The 23,225-nt window shown below is 46.7% G+C and overlaps 1 protein-coding gene across 2 annotated transcripts in view; it reads left to right on the plus strand.

The window, feature by feature from the left end:
* The first annotated feature begins 13,739 nt into the window (after positions 1–13,739).
* The window catches only part of PCDH10 (protocadherin 10), a 32,756-nt gene continuing 23,270 nt past the window's right edge, over positions 13,740–23,225 (plus strand). For both annotated transcript variants that reach the window (XM_042871522.1, XM_042871523.1), the window contains exons 1-3: positions 13,740–16,349; positions 17,678–17,736; positions 18,308–18,414. In XM_042871522.1, the coding sequence (XP_042727456.1) occupies positions 13,740–16,349; positions 17,678–17,736; positions 18,308–18,414 (2,776 nt within the window). The remainder of the gene's footprint in view (positions 16,350–17,677; positions 17,737–18,307; positions 18,415–23,225) is intronic.

A 23,225-nucleotide genomic window follows, 5' to 3' on the forward strand; every position in this document is an offset into this window, starting at 1 on the left:
GGAATCATCATGGTGAAGTTTATTCAGAGGGACGGTGGGTCCTAAGGTGAGCCAGCATCCTCAAAGTCTTGCATCATCATCACCCTCTGCTGCACTGCTCACGGCGTAACCTTGCCAACTAACCTTTTTTTGCCTGTTTCCAACCAGCACAGATATCATGTGGAAATGCAGTTTTCATTATTGGAGGGACTGAATTCCACATTATACCCCTGAGGGGCTGGCTCACCTGGCTGGTGTCCACCCTGAGTGACCCAGCACAATTCCCTCTGTAGAGTCAAGCTGTGCTTTGGGTAAGTGTAGCTAAATCTAGGAGATCGTGGCTTTATTTCTGAACATCCCTTCAATTAAACTGTTCATAGACCATCAGCAATAATTCTCCAGGAAATACTAATTAAGTCATACACTTCAAATTGTTCTCTTAAAACCTCCTATTTTCAGCGGAGAACTCTGACAGGGGTTTTGTCATTACGGATCGTTTTCCCTTCAGCACCATCACATTTGGAATAAGGATTATGTTTTTCCTTGGTCATTCACAGGACTCTAAATGTCATTGTGGGATTACAACTTCATATTCTGCTTATTTGCTAAAACCTTCCTTTGAAATTTTCTGTGATTTTTATGAACATATATTTCCTTATTCTCTAACAATATTTTCTGCAATTGCTCCTTTTTTCTGTTACTACCACTGAAACTATTTACTCTTCAAACTATATGCTCTTCCTCTTTCCTTTTTGCAAAAACCTTAAATTCCTTCCCTACCCAAACTGTTTAAGGGCTTTCACTTCTGGCTTTTTTCAGATCGGCTGAACTTCATGTTTTCTTTTTTGCTTTATCCTAATCAAACTTCTGGTCCACACACAAATGATATCCTATTACCTCTGTGGCAGCCTTTGCTTTTGGCTAATCTACTCATTATGCTATACATTTTGTACTAAAGGAAGCTATCTTTAAAGATGAGCAACTTTACTCTTCCAGCACTTAATCAGTGAATACCATGCAGAGATGTAATGTACTTTCTTACAGCCTTTGGTGCATCAACCCAGGATTGTGCAGTTTGTACACCTGTGAGCCAGAAGACTATTAAAGACTATTTCACCACAATAGCACGTAAATACTCAGATCACAAAACAAATAAGTGCATTCAGAAAGTTAAAAGAAAAGTGGCAGAAAGTTAATCCTGAAGTCAAGCCAGCCAGATAAACTGTATATTTGCTATACAACCACCATTAAGCAAGCCCTGCATTTTTCCAGATGTTTATTACAGGATATGCCTGGACAGATCTTTCATAAAATCTCTTTGACACAAAGACATTGAATTTTAAATACCTTAATACAAAAGCAGACCTTTTAAAGGGGAGTCACTTAAACTTTTATTATGCAAAAACAGCTGGAAAGGGAATAGAATGAAAATGAAGTGAAACAATACTTACAGAAAATCTGTTAGCAAATTTCTTTCCTCTTCTCCATTAGACACAAATTCAAACTCCAAACTCTATATGCAGTCAGCACCATATACACAATAGTCCTTTTAAGCCCAGCATTTTCTAGAAGATTAAGTGCCTGATCAAAAGAATACTGAAATTGCTGGAAATCTTGCTATTTGCTTGAACAACGCTGGATCTGGCCCATGCTTATTTTGTTAAGAATAAGCGCTTGTGGCAACTCAGCTTAAAGCTATAAGAAAACAACTCTGGTTATAACCTCCATAAAAAGATAATCAAAAAACAATGCATGCTTTCTTTTTACTTACTTTACTTACCATAATTATTAAAATGAAAACTTCAAGCACTTTGTTCCAATCTCTAATCAAATTCCTTTAGTCTGAGGAAGAGAAAGGAAAATAGAAGGCGCAGAAGTTTGGTTTCCCGTTCCAAGATGTATCATTACTTGCAGTTAAACTAATTATTATTTTATTCCTCAGTTTGATTTCAACCCAAAATGTATTTGTCAAAAAATAGAAAGACGAGATGACATACTTTTTCTTTTTAAAAAAGGCTCTCCATGTTGCTGGCTCTAGGATTTGAGTGTGTCCTAACTGCCTATGGGCTTTTCCTCAGAATTTCACATGTTCACTAAATGCAAAGTCTGAGTTCTGCAACAAACAGTTTTATTTCCACTTGCATGTATGTGTGTGTGTGCATGTATAGACTAGAGCCAAGTTAAAAATTGAATATAGCATCAAATTATAAACACAAAGAATATGATTCCAAAACATTTCAGCTAAAACATATGCTGGTTGGATACAGAACATTCCCAATTTCAGGCAAAACTTATTCTGTTTGCACAGAGTGCCAGAGAAAGCAACTTCATATTGTTCCTGTAAGAGAAAAACAAACAAATACACACAGTGCCATCACCAAAGAACTTTTGTCCACTGGCTGACAAACACAGATAGATTTGAAGGACAAACGAAGCAATATCTTATCTTACTCCAAATAAAAATCAGTGCAAAAAACCTCCAGCTATTTAAATAGCAACAGAACAGATGCATAAGTTATGATGCTCTTATTGCTGGAAAGGTTAAACCATTTTGTAAATCTTTTTCTACCACTCTCACAAACTGAGAGCTGTTATTGCCTAACGTCACATTTGGTGACCAGATGGTACCAAGGAAACCTCTGTTCTAATTCAAAGAGATTTTAATACTTCTACTGGGATTATTAGATCATTAATATGTGATTAGCGTCTTCTATACATGAGTGGATAGATCATATATGTGATATCTGATCATCCAGCAAGAACAAGCTGGATCAAATTCAGGTTAATCGTATAATCACACTACTAGCATATTAGGCAAATCAAGCAGTACAGAACATCAGCTGACTTCTTCCAAGTTAAGACAGATATTATAAATGAACTAGCATAGAGTGGACAACCAGTAAACCTTGCCACTGCAAAATTAACCTATCTAAATATTTTCAAGACCTTTGAATGAGCCAAACACTTTTATATCAGGCTGCATTTTGGCCACAATGCTTTTGATGCAGCACAGAAACCTCTAACATTGCCCTTTTCAAACTGCCAAACCATGCTGAGTTCCTACAAAAGGTTCTCAGACTTCTGTGTTTAGAACATTCAAAGCAGACTTTTCAACTTGTGCCTCATTTCAGTAGGCAGACTTCTGGAAAGCCCTCCTCAGATTAGGCTCACGCATGATAGAGAAGTGCAGTTCCTGTACAGAACCATTTTTACTCACTGATCTAATGAAGTGTTTCACAGAGGAGAAATAATGTTATACCCATCGTGTCATTTATATATATAGAAGATTCAGACAGACATAGATATTAAAAGACCGAGGCACAGAGTATTAAAGCAGTTCTTCCACATCACCACCACTACCAAAGCAACAGTATGAGCTGCAATCTTTGGTAATGCATCAAATGTCTGTGTTTGCCTTTTCCTGAGAACACATAAGATCTGGGAGCAGCTTTATTACAGCAGACACTTCTAGAAATATTCAGAACCAAATTCTTACACAGAAAGGTCATTTTGGCAGGAGGAAAAAATTGTGGTTACTTATTTCTTTTCCTAGCCAAATGTTTTGTGATATCTCAGATTAGAATTCCAGTCAGACATTATCCTCCATGTTCCTCCAGAGACCACAACACAAAGTGGTTAAGAATACGTACTACCTATTGAAATTTAGAAAAGGAGCATTAATATTTAGAAATTTATGTACACAATTCTGTAGATAAAGGCTTTTGATAATGTGAAAATCTTCTGAATTCTGCCCTGTAAGCCTATAGTTGCACTGCAAAATCAATGTATACAACTATTATTTGGCTTTTCTATCTTTGACTGCAATAAGAGCAGCAATTCTGAAGGTATTTATTGGCACTTTGGTAATATCATAAAGGTTACTTCTTCCTTCCTAATTATGTTATGTTCCTTTCTGTGCTGAGCCAAACATGGCAAAGGGTCAAAAGTGTGTATCCTTCCTCTCCTCTGCTCCCTCCCCAGGAAACTGAGCGTTACAAATGGTTTCTGATCACCTTCAGATCCTTCTTAGAAACTACAGTCAGACTAAAACTGTGGGACACCAGTGCTCCCTGGGTCCCTACAGCCAGACGTTACAGCTCCAGGGGAGAGCTGCAGACAACCTTTTAGCACCTTATTACAGATGAGACTTTCCCAATTAAAGCCTCTGAGAGAACACAACTAGTAATGGTGGTAAATCATTAAAAAAAATATTCCCACTCTGCTCTTGACCCCACTGTTTGCAGGAAAGAATTCGCTTTTACTGTGTACTGTAGCAATGGGAATCTGTGATAATCAGTGAAAGCCTGCAAACTCCTGAATGCTCTTTAAAGCTAAGAAAATCCAGGCTTTCCTACAACATTTCCAAGAGCTTCCCACTCTACACTAAATCGCATTTACATGCTTCATTCTTCCATTTCACTCTTCCCTCTATTTGAGTCTTTCCTGTCTCAGCCCCTTTTCCCTTCTTTTTCTGCAAATCCCTTTGCTTTCATGCCCAGCTTGTGCAGAGCTATCACAGTGCCCAAGTTACATTTTCCTCCACCAAACTGACTCCTGCTCTGTGTTTGGGGGACAAACAATCCTGTCGCAACCGTACAGCAGTGCAGATTACTATGCAACAGTGCACTGCATCGCTGCTTTTATGGGCAGAGCTCTTTGCGTGGCATTACACCGATTGCTTACAATCCAGCTGCTGCCTCCCCCAGCTGCAAAATGTGCCGGATCATCCCCTGGAAGCAACAGCTGCTGGGAGAGATGCTGGCCACACGCTGGTGTTTGGAAGCTCAGACCAAGCTCGGGCAGCACCGAGCTGTGCCTGCGTGGAACTCCAAGAGGCTGCTTTTGACTCAAGGCAGGGTCCTCTGTTCCTGCTGAACTCCATGGCAGCTGCGCTCCCCTCTCCCAAGCACACGCATCTTGCAGCATCTTTCCAAGCTCAACATCAAGGTCTGTGTAATTACATATAACCATATGTATAGGATTGTATATGCATGTGGTACTTCAAAAAGATTTGCATAGCAAAGGCTGCAAAACGAGAAAACGCCAGAATTAAAGGAAGCAGGTGTGATTCAGCAGCTTGCTTGTAGGCATATTATGAGACAGTCACATGTGGCTGCAAGCTGCTTTGGTGCTAATCATGCCAGCCTCCCATACCCCATAAAGCAGCAATCACCCCCTCATCGCACCCCAGTGCTTTGTTAGCATTTGTGTCAAAATACACTTGCCGATAGTGCTGCAGCCTCTCCCAAAAGTGGGGAGGTGGGGCACACATTGCATACATTAACGTACAACAGCATAGGGCATGCAAGACATTTAACTGTAAGATAATCTTTTCCTGCTTGGTGCTGCGTGCCTCGTGCCGTGCTACTGTACCCGGAGAGGCTAAAGTCCTGCAGGCATCAGCCAGCTCAGATCCAGCACCCGCAGCACTGCTCATCGTGTGCATTGATCCAACAGAAGCTGTCCTGAGAAAGACCCTATCCCAGAACAGACCTCTGGTCCTATCTGAGTGCCTCACTCCAGTGAACAAATTGCAGGACCGCTGGGCAGAGGGGAGGGATCTTTCAATAGCAGACAGCCACAAAGCACAGGCACACGAGGAGCAGCAACACGAGCAATTTGAAAATCAATTTATTATGCGTCTTTCATACTTAGGGAATAACATTTCCCCAGTGCTGCTGAATGAGGCACAGCACTCGGTGCCCCTCATTGTGAGGTTCTGCTGAGCAGGGCACAGCCCTGGGGTGCCCAGGGACCGCTGCTGGAACAGCCGTGGTCATGCTTTGATTTCTTAATTGAAAAGCTGCGGCTGTAGCAACACCAGGCCCCAACACCCATAGCAGCAGACTGCGGACCGTTGAGATCTATAGCATGGGCTACTCCTACTTCACCTAATTAAGCGATAGCTAGCAGCTCTGAGCTCTTCTGTGCAGCTTTAAAGCCTGTTGATAACAAGGGGGAAAGGGAATGCTAGCAGTTTTAGTTAGATTGCAATAGTTCGGGATGCTAAGAAGTCTGGTAGGGTATTTAGCCATGTTATTACGGTGCAGTTGCTTTTGTTTTCATGTGTAATTTTTTTGGTTTATTTTATTACTTTTTCCCTCGCTACTTTTGTTGCATTGATATGTTTTTAGTTATTTTTCTGTGCCTTAGCTCTCTTGACTTTCCTTTCCTTCCATTCTACATGTTTTTTTCTCTATATGTGCCATTTTTTCCCTTCTTTCTCCTGTTCCCTGCCACCAGTGGGAGTAGTAAATGTGTGGATAAGTGTACACATGCTTTGAATCTATATCCAGCTCTGCACAACCCCAGAAATAATTACTTTGGGAAAAATGGTGTTCATCCTCCACAGCAATTGTGTGGAACTTATGAACTCACACAGCTGTTGTCATGCAGGCTGCACTCTAAGCAGGAGTTGCGAGAGAATCTATCTAGCATAGATTCTTCAAGGACCAGCTTATAAACTTCAGAGTGTGTAAACTGAAGCTTTTTAAGGACTCCTCGCTTTTATGCATCTTCCTGAGGATGGCAAAAACCACTTGAGGCCTCCATCTGCTATGATTCACTCTTCCAAAAAGAAGAGTGAATGGCAAAAGTTTTGAATCGAGCACCAGTATTTTTCTTACATAGGCAAATAATGTATCTTCCTTGGTTATTCTGATACCCTTCTGAACAGCTGGAACTTCCTCAAGGTCGAAACGTTGAAACGGGGGCCCTTCAATAGCACTGTGGGAAGGCCAACACTGCCCACCTGCAACTTAGAGATGAAAGGCAAGCAGCTGAGCGTATGGTCTTATGGGAAGATTCCCATATGGGAAGATTCATATAGAAAAAATGCAAACTTACCCACTGGTAGTGCATGTGGCTTCACATACAATAGTTACAAAAATACAGATGTGCACTCTTTTCTTGAGTGATTAAATAATTTTAACATCACTTTCCCCATCTTACTTCTTTCCCTTCCTAGTCAGTGTTATTATTACCTGTTGCGTAGCCGGCAAGGTTACTCAGGAAAGAATTGTGCTGATGGCTATATGTGCAGAAAACTGAGGCCTAAGAATGTAAATGCTTCTGGGGAACCTGTTTTTTTGTATTTATTCTGTCAAGCATCATACATACATTATTTTAAAGATAAGAATAAAATCTCTACGTTCTTAAATACTGCTTTCAAGCTGAACCTCAAGACAAGCCACACTTCAGTTCAAGGCTTGAACTTTCCCTTGAAAAGAAAATCAACAGAACAAGTTTCTTTATCATGAGTAGCTATATTTACCTACAACTTCAAGTGTATAATAAGAAGCTTAACAGTATCTCAAGCTACCAGAGTTTTTCACTGTACTTTTGTCCTCGTTTGCACCAGTGATCATTCAAGCTTAGCAGAATTTGTTAAATTCGAATACACGTCAACTGGATTCCCATAAACTTAAAAAATAAAATAACATGAATGCAGCTGATTGAACCATAGCAGAGAGACAGGGATGTATACAGAAAATAGGGGCTTGATGATGCCTGCCTTGATAAAGGGGATAATGTTTTGATTCTCAGCTCACGCGATACCCGGTTTCTACCTATGGACTAAAACACATTTCTGAAAATTCTAGTTAAATGATAGATAATTTGCCTTATTGAAGAATTTTCTAGGAAACATCTTCATCAGGTAAGTTAGATGCGGGGACATTGTCTCCCTCCTGCAAGTAAATAGATGAATTAAACGGAGTATGTGCTTTAAACTGATTGCCTTCTGTAATGTGATTTCCATGGGTTTACAGTGAACCTGTAATGTTACCATAAAAATAAATTCAATATAGTCAGATTTCCCATCATGTAGAGAACAGATAAAAAATAACACAACATGAGGCAAGCTTATAGGAATTGGACCCCATATAGTTAGCATAAGCCAGTCATGCAGAAGTGAGTGGTCTGAAGTGACCAGGACTTCAGGTGCTCTGATATGGTTGCTCTAATAATGCCCGGTGACAGGAAAATGTTGAGAGCTTAACTATGGAATATCAGAGGGTTTGGTTTGGTTTGGTTTGGTTTGGTTTGTTGTTGTAGTTATCTCAGCACAGGTCTGTATCAGCTAAGACCACGAGTCATTAAAGCAGGCTGGCGTTATTTCTAATAGACATGATAATAAAACTGTTTGAAAGCTGGAGAAAGTGGGATAGGAGAAATGCACTATACCCACTTACTGCATGATGCTGAGCAGCCTCTTGCTGCTTGAGCTGCCACCTTGAAATCTGTACGAATGCTCAGGGACAAACAAAAGGAAGCAGAAGCTGGCCTTAAATCCCTAAAGCATGCACCCAGTGCAACTCCATTCCGGACTGCAGTGTATCCACTGTAATCCTTACTTACAAAAACTCTCAGCACCTTCTGGAGATCAGATCTGATCACTGGCACAGTACGGAGTGTGTAATGGAGTAATACTTTGTCTTCATTTATTAAAACAGCTGTCTAAGGTCATAAATACAACGAGTTGTTTTTATCACTAGGAGTCCTCCCATAAGCATGAGGATGATGATTAACACTGTAGCTCCAATTCTGCTTACATCTACAAGCTCACAGCAGATGCTTGGCTCTGGTGTTGTTTAAAAGCCATCAGAGAATGTCTCGATTGCTGGTGACCTCTGTGAGAACTTTGGTGGCTGTGTATTGATCTGACCCAAGGAGAGCTCCTCAGGCAAACATGAAGGCAGGCTTTTTTATTGATTAGCCAAATGGGGTAGCCTTCCTGTTTTGTCTCCTCATTGGCAATTAAGAAAGAAATCCATTGAGGGAGTGGTGGCAGTGAACCTTTCCCTCTGACACAAATAACCTTAATCAGGCCTCTTAGTTAATTTCTGAAATTGTGCAGTATCGACCTCTGTTTGAAGCAGGATTTTCATCCTATGGCCCTTTCAGTAACACATACACATCTTCCAGTTAGCAGAGCAGGCTTTTTCTAATGGTGACATCTTTTAGATCTTATTTACAGTCCTAATCACATCATTGATTCCAGTAATCTTTCTGGCACTAAGAGCTGTTATTGTCTCAAAGGGGTCCTGGGTAGAGTTTGTATATATTTTTTAAAACCCAGGTAACTAAAATTACACAAAGCAATAGCAATCTAAGATTAGGGGTAGAGGAGAGAAGAGGGGGGAAAATCCACCATTCTCAGTGTTTTTAACACAGAGACAGTAAGGAGGCCACAGTGTTTCTCAGACAAAGGCCAATACCCAAACTTCATTTTGATAACTGAAATAAACAGTTGGGAGCTGCATTCTATTCTGCAAACCACGTTAGGAAAGCATTTGCTCAATGCAAAATACAGCACTTGGGCATTTCTGACCTATGTGACTCTTTTTGTTCTAAAACAACTGAAATACTGTAATTGGGTAATGAAAAATAATCAGTTAACCCCAAAACGAGTGCAAAAATCCTCTACCTCATCTTCCCCCTCTCTGTTTTAAACCAATTCAAACGAGTGCAGGTTTTGCTTGTCCTTAGTGTCAAGATTTTAGCCTAGGGACCACTGAAATAATTGGGAATATTCATTGCTCATGTCGCTATGACTTCATCAATCACTGCCCTGTGTTGAAGGGCAAGAGAATGTGGCTGTGAGGCTGGAAGCCTTGGGCTTGGGGCACTGTAATGAAGCTGAATCTGGGGCTCAGCCACCTCATGAGTGACAGCTATTCTCACCCCTTGTGCACATGCACTCATCTTTTCAAGCTGCTTTACTCCCACTGTGCATGAGTTAAACGAGAAGTTTCTTCTGTTTAAGAAATTCAGTGCAATACAGTAAAAAGAGATGCTAGCAAAGTCCTGGTTGAGCAAGAGCATTATTTATTGTATGTTCTCCACGAGAAAAATGCCCCCCCTGGCAGCCACTGCCATTGGAGTGCCAAGGAGGCACCTGAGGATGCTGGCAGAGAGCAGGGCTTCCTAAGGTGCTACCATCCCTGCCTGCACCACGGGTATACAAACCTGATGCCATCTATTTACATCTCTGGACCTCAGCACGGGGTGAAGCGTGGCGATACGAGAGATCTCTCTTCATTTGATGAAGTAACTGCCAAATTAAACGATGACAGATAGAAAAGCTGAAAGCAGCGGTGCCAGAGGTCCGGTGGCAGCCGTCTGTGTTAGCGATGGGTAAGCACACAAACCTCGGCCGGTGCCTGCAGCAGATATGCACCCAGTTTAAAGATAGCCCTCTGAATTTTCATTTAATCAATACCCCTATTGAAGAGAGCGGCGTAGAGCATTAGAACTAAAGCAGTGTTATTAGAAAATGATATACTGCACATTAGGATGTATAATTCACGTCGCCTTCATTTGCTCAGACCGTCGCAAAAATCCATAAATCATTTTCTCGTTCATGTTATCGCCCAAATGCAATTTGTCATTCCGCATTAGAGGGCTGCCTCAGATCAGCGGCGCTTTTAATTCACCGCTCGGGGTTTAACACGGCGCGGCCCGACGAGCGGCAGAGGAGCGCACCCACAAAATGGAGGCGCCCGGGGAGCGGGCGGGGGTCTGAGCGCCGAGCTGCGGCCGCAGCCGGAGCCCCGCGGCAGCGCCAGCTGGGGACGGCGGGAGCGGGGCTGTTCGCACCGCGCATAGAGGCATAGATATGCATCTATCTGATCCGAGCATCGTGCCCTGCCGGCCGCCCTCACCTCGGTCCCGATTTCCTCGACGGCCGCTGCCGGTCGAGTCCCGTCGCCCCCGCCCCAAGCGTGAGTGACGCCCGGCCGCAGTGTGCCAAGGGCTCCGAGCCGCTCCCCCGTCTGCGGCTGTTGAGCGGCGGCCCCGCACCTCCCGCCCGCGGCCGCCGGCTTTTCCCGAGGAAAGCCGATGTACGGCAAACGCCGGCCGGGGTTGCGGGGGCAGCGTGGCGCTCGGGAGCGCAGCGCACCGACGGTTCCCCGCTCCCGGCCGCTGCCTTTCCGCACCCGCTTCACGCGTCTCCTTCGCCACCGCGGGCCTGGAGTAGCAGCCAGCGCCGGGCAGCTCCTGACTGTCGGCAGAGCGACGTGCGCCCCCGCCCGCAGCGGGCAGGGAGGGGACGGGGCGAAGCGCCGCGGGGAGCGAAAGGCCGGGCACCCCGCTTCCCCCCGCGGGGCCGGCGGGCGGGGCTGGGAGGCGCAGTGCGGCGCTGCCGCCGCTGGGGGGCACCCGACGCCCGCGATTGCGGCCGGGCCGGCGGCGGCGCGGGGGTGGCCGCTGGCCGCTGGGAGGGCTCCGCCAACGGCCGTCGCGCAGGACGCGGAGCCCTCCGCCCCCAACGCGCTGTGCCCCGCGGGATCCCGGAGGCCGTGAGCGGCTGTCATCGCCCCGCGCGTCCCGCTGCCAACCGCCGCGTCCCCGCGCCGAGCGTGACGCCGGGGTCACGCAGCTGCCGGCGGCTGCTCTGCCCGCGGTTCGCTTCCACGCGGCCCCATCGCTCCCCAGGGCCGCGGGGATGCGTCTGCTGTGCGGGGAGTGACGCGTTGCTGTGCGACCGCAACGGAAAGTGCGGAGAGCAGCGCAGTGTGCGCGGAGAGCGCTCGCTGCCCCGGCTGGATCGGGGTCACCGCTCTGAGTGATGTCCTTTAGAAACAATAAAACATTTATTGGAGGGGAGAATTACATGTAATATTCTGTTCTCTTTTTTTTTTTTTTTTTTTTTTTTTTTTTTGTAACGTTACAGGATGTAACTTGAGGTAACGCACGGTCCGGACCGTAACGGAACCCGTCAGGGACATCAGCACCGGGGCTCTGCCTCCTGCCCTCTGCCCGAACCCGGACAGCCTCGGGTGGAAGGAGTGACTTTATTTGGCGCTGTCTGGGTGCCACGAGGAGGGCTTTGAGCCGCGGAGCGCAGCACCGGAGCGTTCCTGTCCAGAGCCCTCGGCGGAATCCACGCAGCGGCACAGGGAACGCCGCGGACAGCGCTGCCCGGAATGGAGCCACTCGCTGGGAAACGAGCAAATCGCGGCTCTCGGTTCGCCGCCTCTCGCTGCCCTACCGAGCACACACAGAGCGAGGCGCTGCCCTTTCCCCGTGAGGCACGGGGCTCCTTTCCATCCCACCCGCACCCGTTTCTGTTCCGCGAGGGGAAATTCCACAGATAAAGCGGGGGAAAAAGGCACGGGGCCGTGGCACCTGGGATTGGACGGAGCTGGAAATACAGCGCGGATGGAAGGAAAGTCGCGCTTTCTCCACTGTTACACAAACTAATTAGCTAAGGCAGCCCAAGGGGAGGGGAGAGGGGGAGGCATTTTCTCAAGTTTCCCTTTGTTTACGGTTTTCCTAACAACGCTGCCGCGCTCGGAAAGGAAAGTTGGTGGCTGGTGGAAACTCCCTCTCTAAGGAGATGGCTGTTTATCATTAGCCGTGCGTGCGCGCTGATGACGAGCAGTGATTTCCCTTACTGCGCCAGGTGAATAGCTGCCTGGTTACATAGATAGGCAGGTAGGTAGGTAGATAGCTGTCTGCTTGCCTGCTCGTCCATCCGCCCGCGCTGCCCGCCCTGTCTCCCCTGCCTGCCTGCCTACGCTGCCCGCTTTGCCTGCCCGCACTGCCTGCGCTGCTTCGCCTGCCTGCCTACCCGCCTCTGATGCAGCCAACCTGACGTGCGGCGCGGCCAATAGGGTGCCGCCCCCGGGGGCGTTGCTGCCAGCCGATTGGTTGGCAGGAGCCGAGCGCTGCGCAAAAACAGCAAAGCCGAGCGCTCCGAGCTCAGAAACTGCCGGCAGAGATCAGAGGAGCGGAGCCGGGCTGGAGCCGGGACGGGAGGAGAGCGGCAGCAGCAGCAGCAGCAGCAGCAGCAGCAGCAGCAGCAGCAAGCAAAGAGAGGGGTTAGGCGCAAAACCAGCAAGAGGAGAGAGAAAAAAAAAAAAAGCAAAACTGATCGGCACGTCCATAAAACGCAGCGTGATGATGATGAACGTAATAATAGCAATAAAAGAAGAAAACGAAAGACTGTTGATAGAAGAGAGAAAAATCTAAGATCTTGACATAAAAAGAGGAAATCCCAGAGAAATCAGGGAATGAAAGTTTGGGTAGAGAAGCTGTTCTTTGCCGTTTTTTATATGAAACGTTTTTGCGGGTTCTAATTTTTTTTTTTTTTTTTTTTTTTTTTTTAAATTTCGCGATTTTCTGCCTTTTTCTCGCCTCCGAAGAGGGCATGTCCACCGGCTCCGCCAGCAGCTTCTCCCCCTCCGGCTCCCACCAGGAAGACAAACCGAGGACAATCCTGAAATACAAAAATTTCTTCCCTGGGATTTGCTGCTGCTGCCGCCGCTGTTGCTGCCGCGGTGCAGTGCCAAGACTCTCGGAATAAATAAAAGCGGGCTACTGTGTGTCTGTAGATGCGGGCAGCTAATAGCTATTATTAGTTGGCCATTGATTTCGAAGATCACAGATGAAGTGGGGACGCCCTTCTTCTTCATTTGGTCAGCGTGTGAAACAATAATACTCGTAACAAATAGGAGGGAGATGGGGGTGAAAAAAATCTTGACATGATTCAGAAGAAATAATACCTAGCGCACTCCCCCCCCCCCCCCCTAAGCCGGAGCCCCCCTTCCTTCCCCCTCCCCGCTCCTTCTCTCGCCACACGCTCGCAGGCGCGGACACACACACACACACACGCACACACAGAGTCGCGCACACACATCCACACACAGGCGCACGCACTGTGCTGTGTGCTTTCGGAGGAGGAGGTGGTGGAGGCTTTTGGAAAAGGAAGAAGAGGTGGCGTTGGGGAGGGGGGATCTCTTTCCCTGTTGGAGATGATCGTGCTATTCCTCTTTGCCTCGCTCTGGATGCTGGAGGGGGCCCTCGGCCAGCTCCATTACACGGTGCAGGAAGAACAGGAGCATGGCACGTTCGTGGGGAATATCGCCGAAGACCTGGGCTTGGACATTACAAAACTTTCGGCTCGCCGCTTTCAGACGGCGTCCAACTCCCGCAGCCCTTACTTGGAACTCAACCTGGAAACCGGGGTGCTCTACGTGAACGAGAAGATCGACCGCGAGCAGATCTGCAAGCAGAGCCCCTCCTGCCTGCTGCACCTGGAGGTCTTCCTGGAGAACCCCCTCGAGCTGTTCCGGGTGGAGATCGAGGTGCTGGACATCAACGACAACCCACCCTCCTTCCCCGAACCCGACCTCACCGTGGAGATCTCGGAGAGCGCCACGCCGGGCACCCGCTTCCCCCTGGAGAGCGCCTTCGACCCCGACGTGGGCACCAACTCTCTGCGCACCTACGAGATCACTCCCAACAGCTACTTTTCACTCGACGTGCAGACGCAGGGCGACGGCAACCGCTTCGCCGAGCTGGTGCTGGACAAGCCGCTGGACCGCGAGCAGCAGGCGGTGCACCGCTACGTGCTGACTGCGGTGGACGGCGGGCAGCCCCAGCAGCGTACCGGTACCGCCCTGCTCACCATCAGGGTGCTGGACTCCAACGACAACGTCCCCGCCTTCGAGCAGCCCGTCTACACCGTATCGCTGCCGGAGAATTCGCCGCCGGGCACGCTGGTGCTGCAGCTCAACGCCAGCGACCCCGACGAGGGGCAGAACGGCGAGGTCATCTACTCCTTCAGCAGCCACATATCGGCCCGCGCACGGGAGCTCTTCGGCATCGCGCCGCGCACCGGGCGCCTGGAGGTGAGCGGCGAGCTGGACTACGAGGAGAGCAGCGTGTACCAGGTGTACGTGCAAGCGAAGGACCTGGGGCCCAACGCCGTGCCGGCGCACTGTAAGGTGCTGGTGCGGGTGCTGGACGCCAACGACAACGCGCCCGAGATCAGCTTCTCCACCGTGAAGGAGGCGGTGAGCGAAGCGGCGGCGCCGGGCACCGTGGTGGCCCTCTTCAGCGTCTCGGACCGCGACTCGGAGGAGAACGGGCAGGTACAGTGCGAGCTGCTGCAGGGCGACGCGCCCTTCCGCCTCAAGAGCTCGTTCAAAAACTACTACACCATCGTCACCGAGGGGCCGCTGGACCGCGAGCAGCCGGGCGGCGACGCCTACACGCTGACCGTAGTGGCTCGGGACCGCGGCGAGCCGCCGCTCAGCACCAGCAAGTCCATCCAGGTGCGGGTGAGCGACGTGAACGACAACGCTCCGCGCTTCAGCCAGCCCGTCTACCAGGTGTACGTGAGCGAGAACAACGTGCCCGGCGCCTACATCTACGCCGTCAGCGCCACCGACCGGGACCAGGGCGCCAACGCCCAGCTCGCCTACTCTATCCTTGAGAGTCAGATCCAGGGCATGTCCGTCTTCACCTACGTCTCCATCAACTCCGAGAACGGCTTCCTCTACGCGCTCCGCTCCTTCGACTACGAGCAGCTCAAGGAGTTCAGCTTCCAGGTGGAGGCTCGCGACGCCGGAGAGGAACCGCAGCCGCTGGCCGGCAACGCCACCGTCAATATCATCGTCGTGGACCAGAACGACAACGCTCCCGCCATCGTCAGCCCGCTGCCCGGCCGCAACGGCACCCCGGCGCGGGAGGTGCTGCCGCGCGGCGCCGAGCCGGGCTATCTGGTCAGCCGCGTGGCGGCGGTGGACGCCGACGACGGCGACAACGCCCGCCTCACCTACAGCATCGTGCGGGGCAACGAGGCCAGCCTCTTCCGCATGGACTGGCGAACGGGCGAGCTGCGGACGGCGCGCAGAGTGCCGGCCAAGCGCGACCCTCAGCGGCCCTACGAGCTGGTGGTCGAAGTGCGCGACCACGGGCAGCCGCCACTCTCCTCCACCGCCGCCATCCAGGTGGTGCTGGTGGACGGCGCGGCCGAGCGGCCCGGCGGCGGCGGCGGCGGCGGCGGCGGAGCGCTGGGCGCGGGGGTGGGCGCGGGGGGCGGCGGAGGCGGCGGAGAGCATCGGCCCAGCCGCTCCGGGGGAGACACTTCGCTCGACCTCACCCTCATCCTCATCATCGCCCTGGGCTCCGTCTCCTTCATCTTCCTGCTGGCCATGATCGTGCTGGCCGTGCGCTGCCAAAAGGAGAAGAAGCTCAACATCTACACCTGCCTGGCCAGCGACTGCTGCCTGGGCTGCTGCTGCTGCTGCCCCTGCTGCAGCCGCCAAGCGCGAGCCCGCAAGAAGAAACTCAGCAAGTCGGACATCATGCTGGTGCAGAGCTCCAACGCGCCCAGCAACCCGGCGCAGGTGCCGGTGGAGGAGTCGGGCAGCTTCGGCTCCCACCACCACAACCAGAACTACTGCTACCAAGTCTGCCTCACTCCCGAGTCCGCCAAGACCGACCTGATGTTCCTCAAACCCTGCAGCCCCTCCCGCAGCACCGACGCCGAACACAACCCTTGCGGGGCCATCGTGACCGGCTACGCCGACCAGCAGCCCGACATCATCTCCAACGGCAGCATCCTGTCCAGCGAGGTAAGGCCGGGCCGCGCGCCGGGCCCTTGGCGGCCGTTGGGGGACCCTCGGGCGCCGGCCGCACCGCTGCCCCGCGCCGCTGCGCTCCCGCGTCGGCCAACGAAGCCGCTGCCCGGCGGGGAAGGCGCTTCGCCCGCCTCCCCGTTCACCTGCCGGCTGCAGGAGAGGGAGGCGTGAGGGCCGGGAGTCCCCGCACCGAAGGGCGACTCGGTCGGGCCGGCCCCCGCCCCTGTAGAGCAGCGCTGGGGCTCTCCGAGCCATTGGCTGCAAGCGCTTCTGAGTTTCTTAAAACTGCGCTTTCCTCCCACGTCTCCTCCCCCAACACTCCCCCCTGGAACCTTAGCATGTGTGAGAAAGGCTACGGGGGAACCCCCTTCTGGGAGAGTGAAAATCTCTGCAGTTAGCAGGAGCTTTAATTAATGTGTGAATTAGGGCCTATTAATTGACTCTTCTTTCCTCCCTGGCTTTGTAACTGAAAGCCTTGTTTGCAAAGAAAAGCATCGTGAAAGACTTGCCGTGAAATCATACGCAGAGATTTACAGTTTCCTCTCGTTAAACACGTTGTCTGTGTTGTGTTGCCCAGTGTGTAGAGAATTTCTGTCCCAGCGTATGGCTGTCATAATGCTCTCCTGTTAATCGTTTCTCTGTGTTAGCTCCTACATGCTATTGGTGGCTCTCTGCTTGTGTGCTGCAGGAAACAAAACTCTCTTAATGTGAATACTGAAACCTGAACTCTGTCCAGGCTGGCTGACGTGGTTTGCATGATATTTTCTAAAGCTGGATAAGTTCTGCAGTGCAGTGTCTCATATTGGCTTTTAACATTGACTTTCCCTCAAAATGTCTGTAAAGCTCTTCCTTCTGTTGCCGTTCCGAGGAGTCAAGGCTGTCTTGATGTATTTTCTTCCTTACTGTGCAGTAATGATACTGTCTCTCCCTATTTTTATGTTCTAGAATTGAAAACGGGCTGAAAACCAGATTACAATAAGTTTTGTCTCAGAGCAAGTGGTACACAACTCTAGAAATAGTTTGGCTGATTTTTGTGGGAGTCCTTGTGATGCTTGACAGCATGCACTGTGAGAAAACGTGTCAGAATCTCATCCCAAAGAACTTGGGGGGAAAAAATCCCTCACGCTTTCCCATATGTGTGAAGAAGATTATTTGGCTGTTTTTATTTCTTCATACATCCCAGAAATAGACTGTGTAGGCCTACTTGCAGTTAAACATTACCATTTGCAGTGAATATGAAGAGCTGCTCTTGTGCATTTTCTGATGTTGGTTACAGAAATACCAAGTGTTCAAATATTTCTCCATATATTTTTTTCTCCTAGACGAAACATCAGCGTGCTGAGCTCAGTTATCTAGTTGACAGACCCCGACGGGTAAACAGGTATGAGCTCCTTAGTCATGTTTTCATAATGCATGCTTTAGCAAGTGTGAATGGGATGCAGAAATGTGTTCACTGCAGATGTAAAACAGTAGCAAAGCAGTGGGAAAATGGATGTATGTAGACATATGAAATAAAACGCTGTCAAGTAAATGAGTATGAATTACTGCTTTTTTGAATTGGTCTCAAAGTCATCTGAAAAGAAAACAAAATCTCATGTTTTATTAGTCTAAAACATCCTTTAAATACTTATTAATCCTTCCATAGAGTCTTCCTTACAACATTGGCCTCTCTAAGTCAAAGTTTTGCCATCCAGCTTACATCAGTAATGCCCAATTTATAGCAATTACATGAAAAACAGACAGAGTGGCAATGCCTGCTGGCTGTTTGGGCTAGGCTACCTATGTCTGAAAAGGCAAGTTTTGTTCATGATGGGCAGAGCTGTGCTGCTCTGCAGAGGTACAAGGCAGGGGTGAGTGACTGCAGCACCTTGTTTGGCCATGTGATGGCAGAAGAATGTTTTATGAGTTCCTCTTTAATGTTTATTCTAATGTAAAGATGTTTCTGTGTCTAGTTCTGCATTCCAGGAAGCAGACATAGTAAGCTCTAAGGACAGTGGTCATGGAGACAGTGAGCAAGGAGACAGTGATCATGATGCCACTAATCGAGGTCAATCCTCTGGTAAGTCTGATAAGAAAGTGGAAACAGTCAATCTGTAAGTAGGGAGACTAGAAGGAAGAGTTACCTGTGGGAATGTAAAATGTGAGTGGCACAAAATCACATAAGCATATTGCATGGAAGGCTGGGTTGAGGTCAGCTTGCCATTATGGTGATCTAAACAAGGAGACAATTTTGAACACTGTGTATTCAAGGGGCAGAACTTAATTCATTTGATCTTGGAGGTTTGGGGTGTGTCATTCTACGTCACTGGCTGTAGCAAAACTTCTTGCAAGTAAAACCAAAGTTCTTGTACATTTTGTTTTGGGTTTGTTTCCCCCCCCCCCCCCCAACTGTAGATTTCAATGCACTAGGCAACTCTGTTTAGTAGGCACTTCAGCTGGCATGGCAGCGTGAAGTGCAAGGGGAGTTCCCAGGGGAAAGAATGAACCAGCTGACTGAATGACAGCCAGACTCTGAGGATTTTTGCTCAGAGAGGCTGGAGACGCATTGGGTGTTCTGAATGTGTAATACTTTAGCATTTTTAGAGGACTGTTTTTTAATTCAAATTAATGAACCGTATAATATAAGTGATCTCCATGCTAATAAGGCCAGGGTATTCTTAAATACATTTCTTTCAACCCAAACAAAGGAAATAAATGCTTTAAGAGATAATGATATAGCTGTGATTTGAATCATTTAGGAACTGTATGCATTGCAGTGCTATTCCTATGTGTATAGCTTGCTGTCTTTGCTCTCTTGCTGTCAGATTCCTTTGAAAGGGACATTTTTTGTTTAGATTCTATGCACTGGAATTCATTCTTGCCCTCATACTGCATTTTAGCCAGAAATGCTTTTCCTTTCCTCTCTATTGTAGCTTCCAAAGGTCTGGTATGTCTTGATTCAGTGATTCAACACAGTGATTCTTTCCCCTTGTTTCTTCTATTCTCTGTCATGTATCAGGATTTGCTACCAGTATGTCATACAAAATACTGCCTGAGTTCCTCCAGTTTTCCTGTTTTTATTTGTTGTTGTTGTTGGTAGTGTGTTGTTTTTGTTTTTTTTTTTCCTGACCCCTGTCTTAAAAGATTTCAGAGCGAGGAACTCAGTGCTGTCATAGCAGTGCAGCATCTCCTGCATGTTAGTATCCTCTATTTTCCTTCTGCTATAGTCACTGTTCCCTTAATGATGGGAAACCCAGGAACCAGGGGGAAAGGGAGGCTGCTACAGGGCCCCTTTATATTGCTGCAAGTCATTAATATGCAGACCTAATGAGACTGAGAAGAGCCAAGAGTCTCCGGAGCTCCCTGCTTCTTGCAGGGCTTCATGCTAAATGAACAGAGTGCCTATTTTGTGTCTGGGAACCTGACAACAAACCATGTCTTGCCAGAAGTTTACATCTGAACACAGAGCCTCTTTCATTTTTGGCCTATCTATGGCGTATGATTTATTGTTGTCTTAAAAAGCCATGCATTTAGCCTTCCCCACCCATTCTTTTGCACTGTTTCTGATACAGCAACCAGCTACTGCGTGATAAAAAAAAAAACTCCCTCTCCTCCTGCCCTCCCTGCATTCCATTTCTTTTTCCTTTTACGCATTTTACTGCAGCAGTCATCTCAATGAAAATTTCAATCAGTTTAGTCCCTCAACATAATGAACCATAATAGCCAAACAGGAGAGAAAAGTACAAACATCTGCAGAAGGGATTGGATTTGACTGATGGTGGGAATATAATCATACAGTTGCACATCAACTGAAAGCTATTTTCTTTTAGTTGCATCCAGTACTGTTATTGTCGTGCCTCTGCTCTTTATTCTTTCTTCCAATTTTGCAAGTAGTCTGTCTCAGCTATGAACCCTGCAACTACTGTCAGACTTGACATTTATTTCCTAAAAGGCTGAATTCCTTATTTTTATTATTCCCATTTAACTAAATAGGGAGAAAAAACCTGTATTTGCAAAATAACTTCAAATCATTTAAGATTATGGTGTGATTTATGAACTGTAACTTAAATGATGAATACATATGAAGTAATGAAAGCTGACAGTCTTAGGCTGCTCACAATTAATAGTTTTAACTGAAACCTCAAATACACAGAATTTCCAATTTAATATATTGGTGCTGTGCTTTTGGAATAATTAGCATGAGCAATTTTTAGAATGCTGGTTCCAAGTAAATATTTAAATACAACCATCTGAAGAAACTGCTCTTACTTTCTACCAATGTGTGATACAGTCTTTCTGTAAGGTTTGGGCTGAACTGTGCTGCCATGATTCAAAGAAGGTGCCCTTTGACATACGTGATGGCAACATATTTTGATATCAAGTCTTTACTTGTGCTATTAGCTTTTAGCGATTAATGTTATTAAAAAAAAAACCAAAAAAACATAAATCTTGTTTGATCTTGAATGTCTAGAGAAAGTGTCTGAGGGAATCCCTTCTCAGTTTTCCAGTCATTGCTGTGCGATCAATTTTATCTAAATTATGAAAAGAAAACACAGTTGTTGACAATTTTTTAAAATACATTTCTTAATGCCATGCAGAACAGTATTTGTTTCCAAAAGCAGTGTATGTTCTTATCTGAAAATGTTTAGTTGACAAGACCCATCAAACAATATAACTTCCTACTAATTTTTATTCAGCAATGTTTTAATCGCAAAATAAACTTTCCACCTCCCGTGCACTGCTTCTGTTACTGCTACTAATGGACAGTCCTGTGGCATACACATAGCTCTATTCCATAGTAGTCCATTGCTAGGCAAGCTGACTGCCAAAGGCGTGATGAATTATTAGTTGGGAAGGTAAACATGCAGGATGGGAATCTATCACAGTGTCATAGATGACTCTTACAAAATTATCGACAAAAATCCTGCACTAAGCTGATCTCTGTGTCATAAAATGCCCTATTATGTTTTGAAATAAGATTCTAGATCACCTTTTGGCAGAGTATGTGTTCTTGATAGTGATTTAATCATGATTTTAAATGTTCTGAATGCCTGTAAGGGATTCATACTGTTCCCATCAAGGTAGCACTTGAATGCATTGTTATTATCTACATTCTTAGCTACCTTCATATCCATGAACTAGGAAACAACTGTCACCTGTGATTAGCAGAGAATGCCATATAGTGGGATACTCAAAACTGTTCCAAGAACCTAATTTTTCTGGTTTGAATAATCATTTCATTTAGGTAGGGTAAGGATCTGAGCTTCTTGGGGAAAAAAAATGGCTTTCCTAGGGTCATGCAATAAGTTTTGGCTACTGGAGTGAAGGTTTCTCTAACCCCAAATGAGTGTGCTAATTACATGTGCTCTTATTCTCTAACTGAAAATTGTTGAGACAAAAGCAGTTGTTTTGTTGTGGAACAAATGCAACTAATGCAACACTACTACCTATTATTAACATGCAGTATTTCAATCATGTTGTGTAGGAGTCATTTCTAAGCTTGAGGTTAGTTTATTTCCCATGGTTGATTAAATTCTTGGCCTCCCATGTGAAATTGCTGACTTGGGTGCCAATTAGTACTCTGTGTGTGTGTGTATGTTTAAATTGTGTGATTAGACACCTGTCCTGTAAGACCTGGACTTTTGCCATCAATTTATTTCGTTTGGTTGGTCACTAGCTACTCAGCTTTCTCACATCAGACATGCAGAGTTCTTTACAGTATTTCCTTCATTTCCCTTTTTTCACTGAATAGGCATGATCTCTGAGGTGTACTTCAGGAAGGAATATCCAAGATGAGAAGATAAATACATGAATGCTATGTATTACGAAATGCATCAACTTTTTTTTTTTTTTACCATCTATCTACTCAGTAGATTGTGCTGCATGGCCAGTATATGTTGGTGATTACCTGAGATCTGAAATCAGATTTCTATTGTTGAACTTTATGAAGGGAATTGTTAGGGGTCTAATGCAAGGGCACAGAGTGAAACTTTACCTCACACCTTTTCTGTCTAGACTTAGTAAACCTCAGGAGGGTTACTAGGCATTACTGCTAGGATGTAGAATAGCTATGGTATTTCAGTTTTCACGGAGACAAGAACTTGAGAAATCTAAATGAGAATTTTGGTGGTAAAGGGACAGACAAGACCAGCATTCCTTCGAAGTCTGTTCAGAGTGACAGGTAAATCCTGTTTTGAAGATCACTTGGGCTAACAGTCTGTCTTGGATAAGGTGAGAGTTGAACGTTAAACATTAAGATGGCTTAGAAAAGTGCTCGGACTTGAACTGAGGTGAGGGGTTTTTTTGTTTTGTTTTGTTTTGTTTCTTTTTTTCTTCTTTCTTCGTGTTTCATACTTAGTAACGTTCACATCTCAATGGTCCAGACAGGGCTTTGAAGTTGGGATTTGGAAGAGCTGACTATCGAAGGTCTTTAAGTCTTTTTTTCATGTTCTCATGCAGATGAAGTCATTTTTATCCAAGGCAGAGCACCAATTACTTAACAAGTAAGAATGATAATAACTGTGTTTCATGAAGTCAGCTTCTTCAGTAGAGAGAGTCTTCCACAAAGAAGGTTAAAATAATTATCCTTATTTACAGGCATGAAAACATGACTCACAGATAAATTAGTAACTTGCTCAGTGATAATCCAACCAAACAGGTATCTGATCTGCTAATGGAGTTTCAAAGAGTTTCCCTATATCACACCTACCTCCCAAATAACGTTCAAAAAGCTGAAGAAGCAACAAATGCCATTCAGTTCTGCAGAAAAGACACATTTATGAGCTGGGAAAAAAAAAAGACAAACTTTGTGAAAAGCCTCTCAATAACAAAACTACAAAAACATTTTGTCAACATTTAATTTACATTTTTTTCTTTTTTTTTCTTTTGATT

This window comes from Lagopus leucura, unplaced genomic scaffold (genome assembly GCF_019238085.1).
Source record: "Lagopus leucura isolate 7727_CA_CO unplaced genomic scaffold, USGS_WTPT01 Super-Scaffold_100004, whole genome shotgun sequence".
In the NCBI taxonomy this organism is placed as follows: domain Eukaryota; kingdom Metazoa; phylum Chordata; class Aves; order Galliformes; family Phasianidae; genus Lagopus; species Lagopus leucura.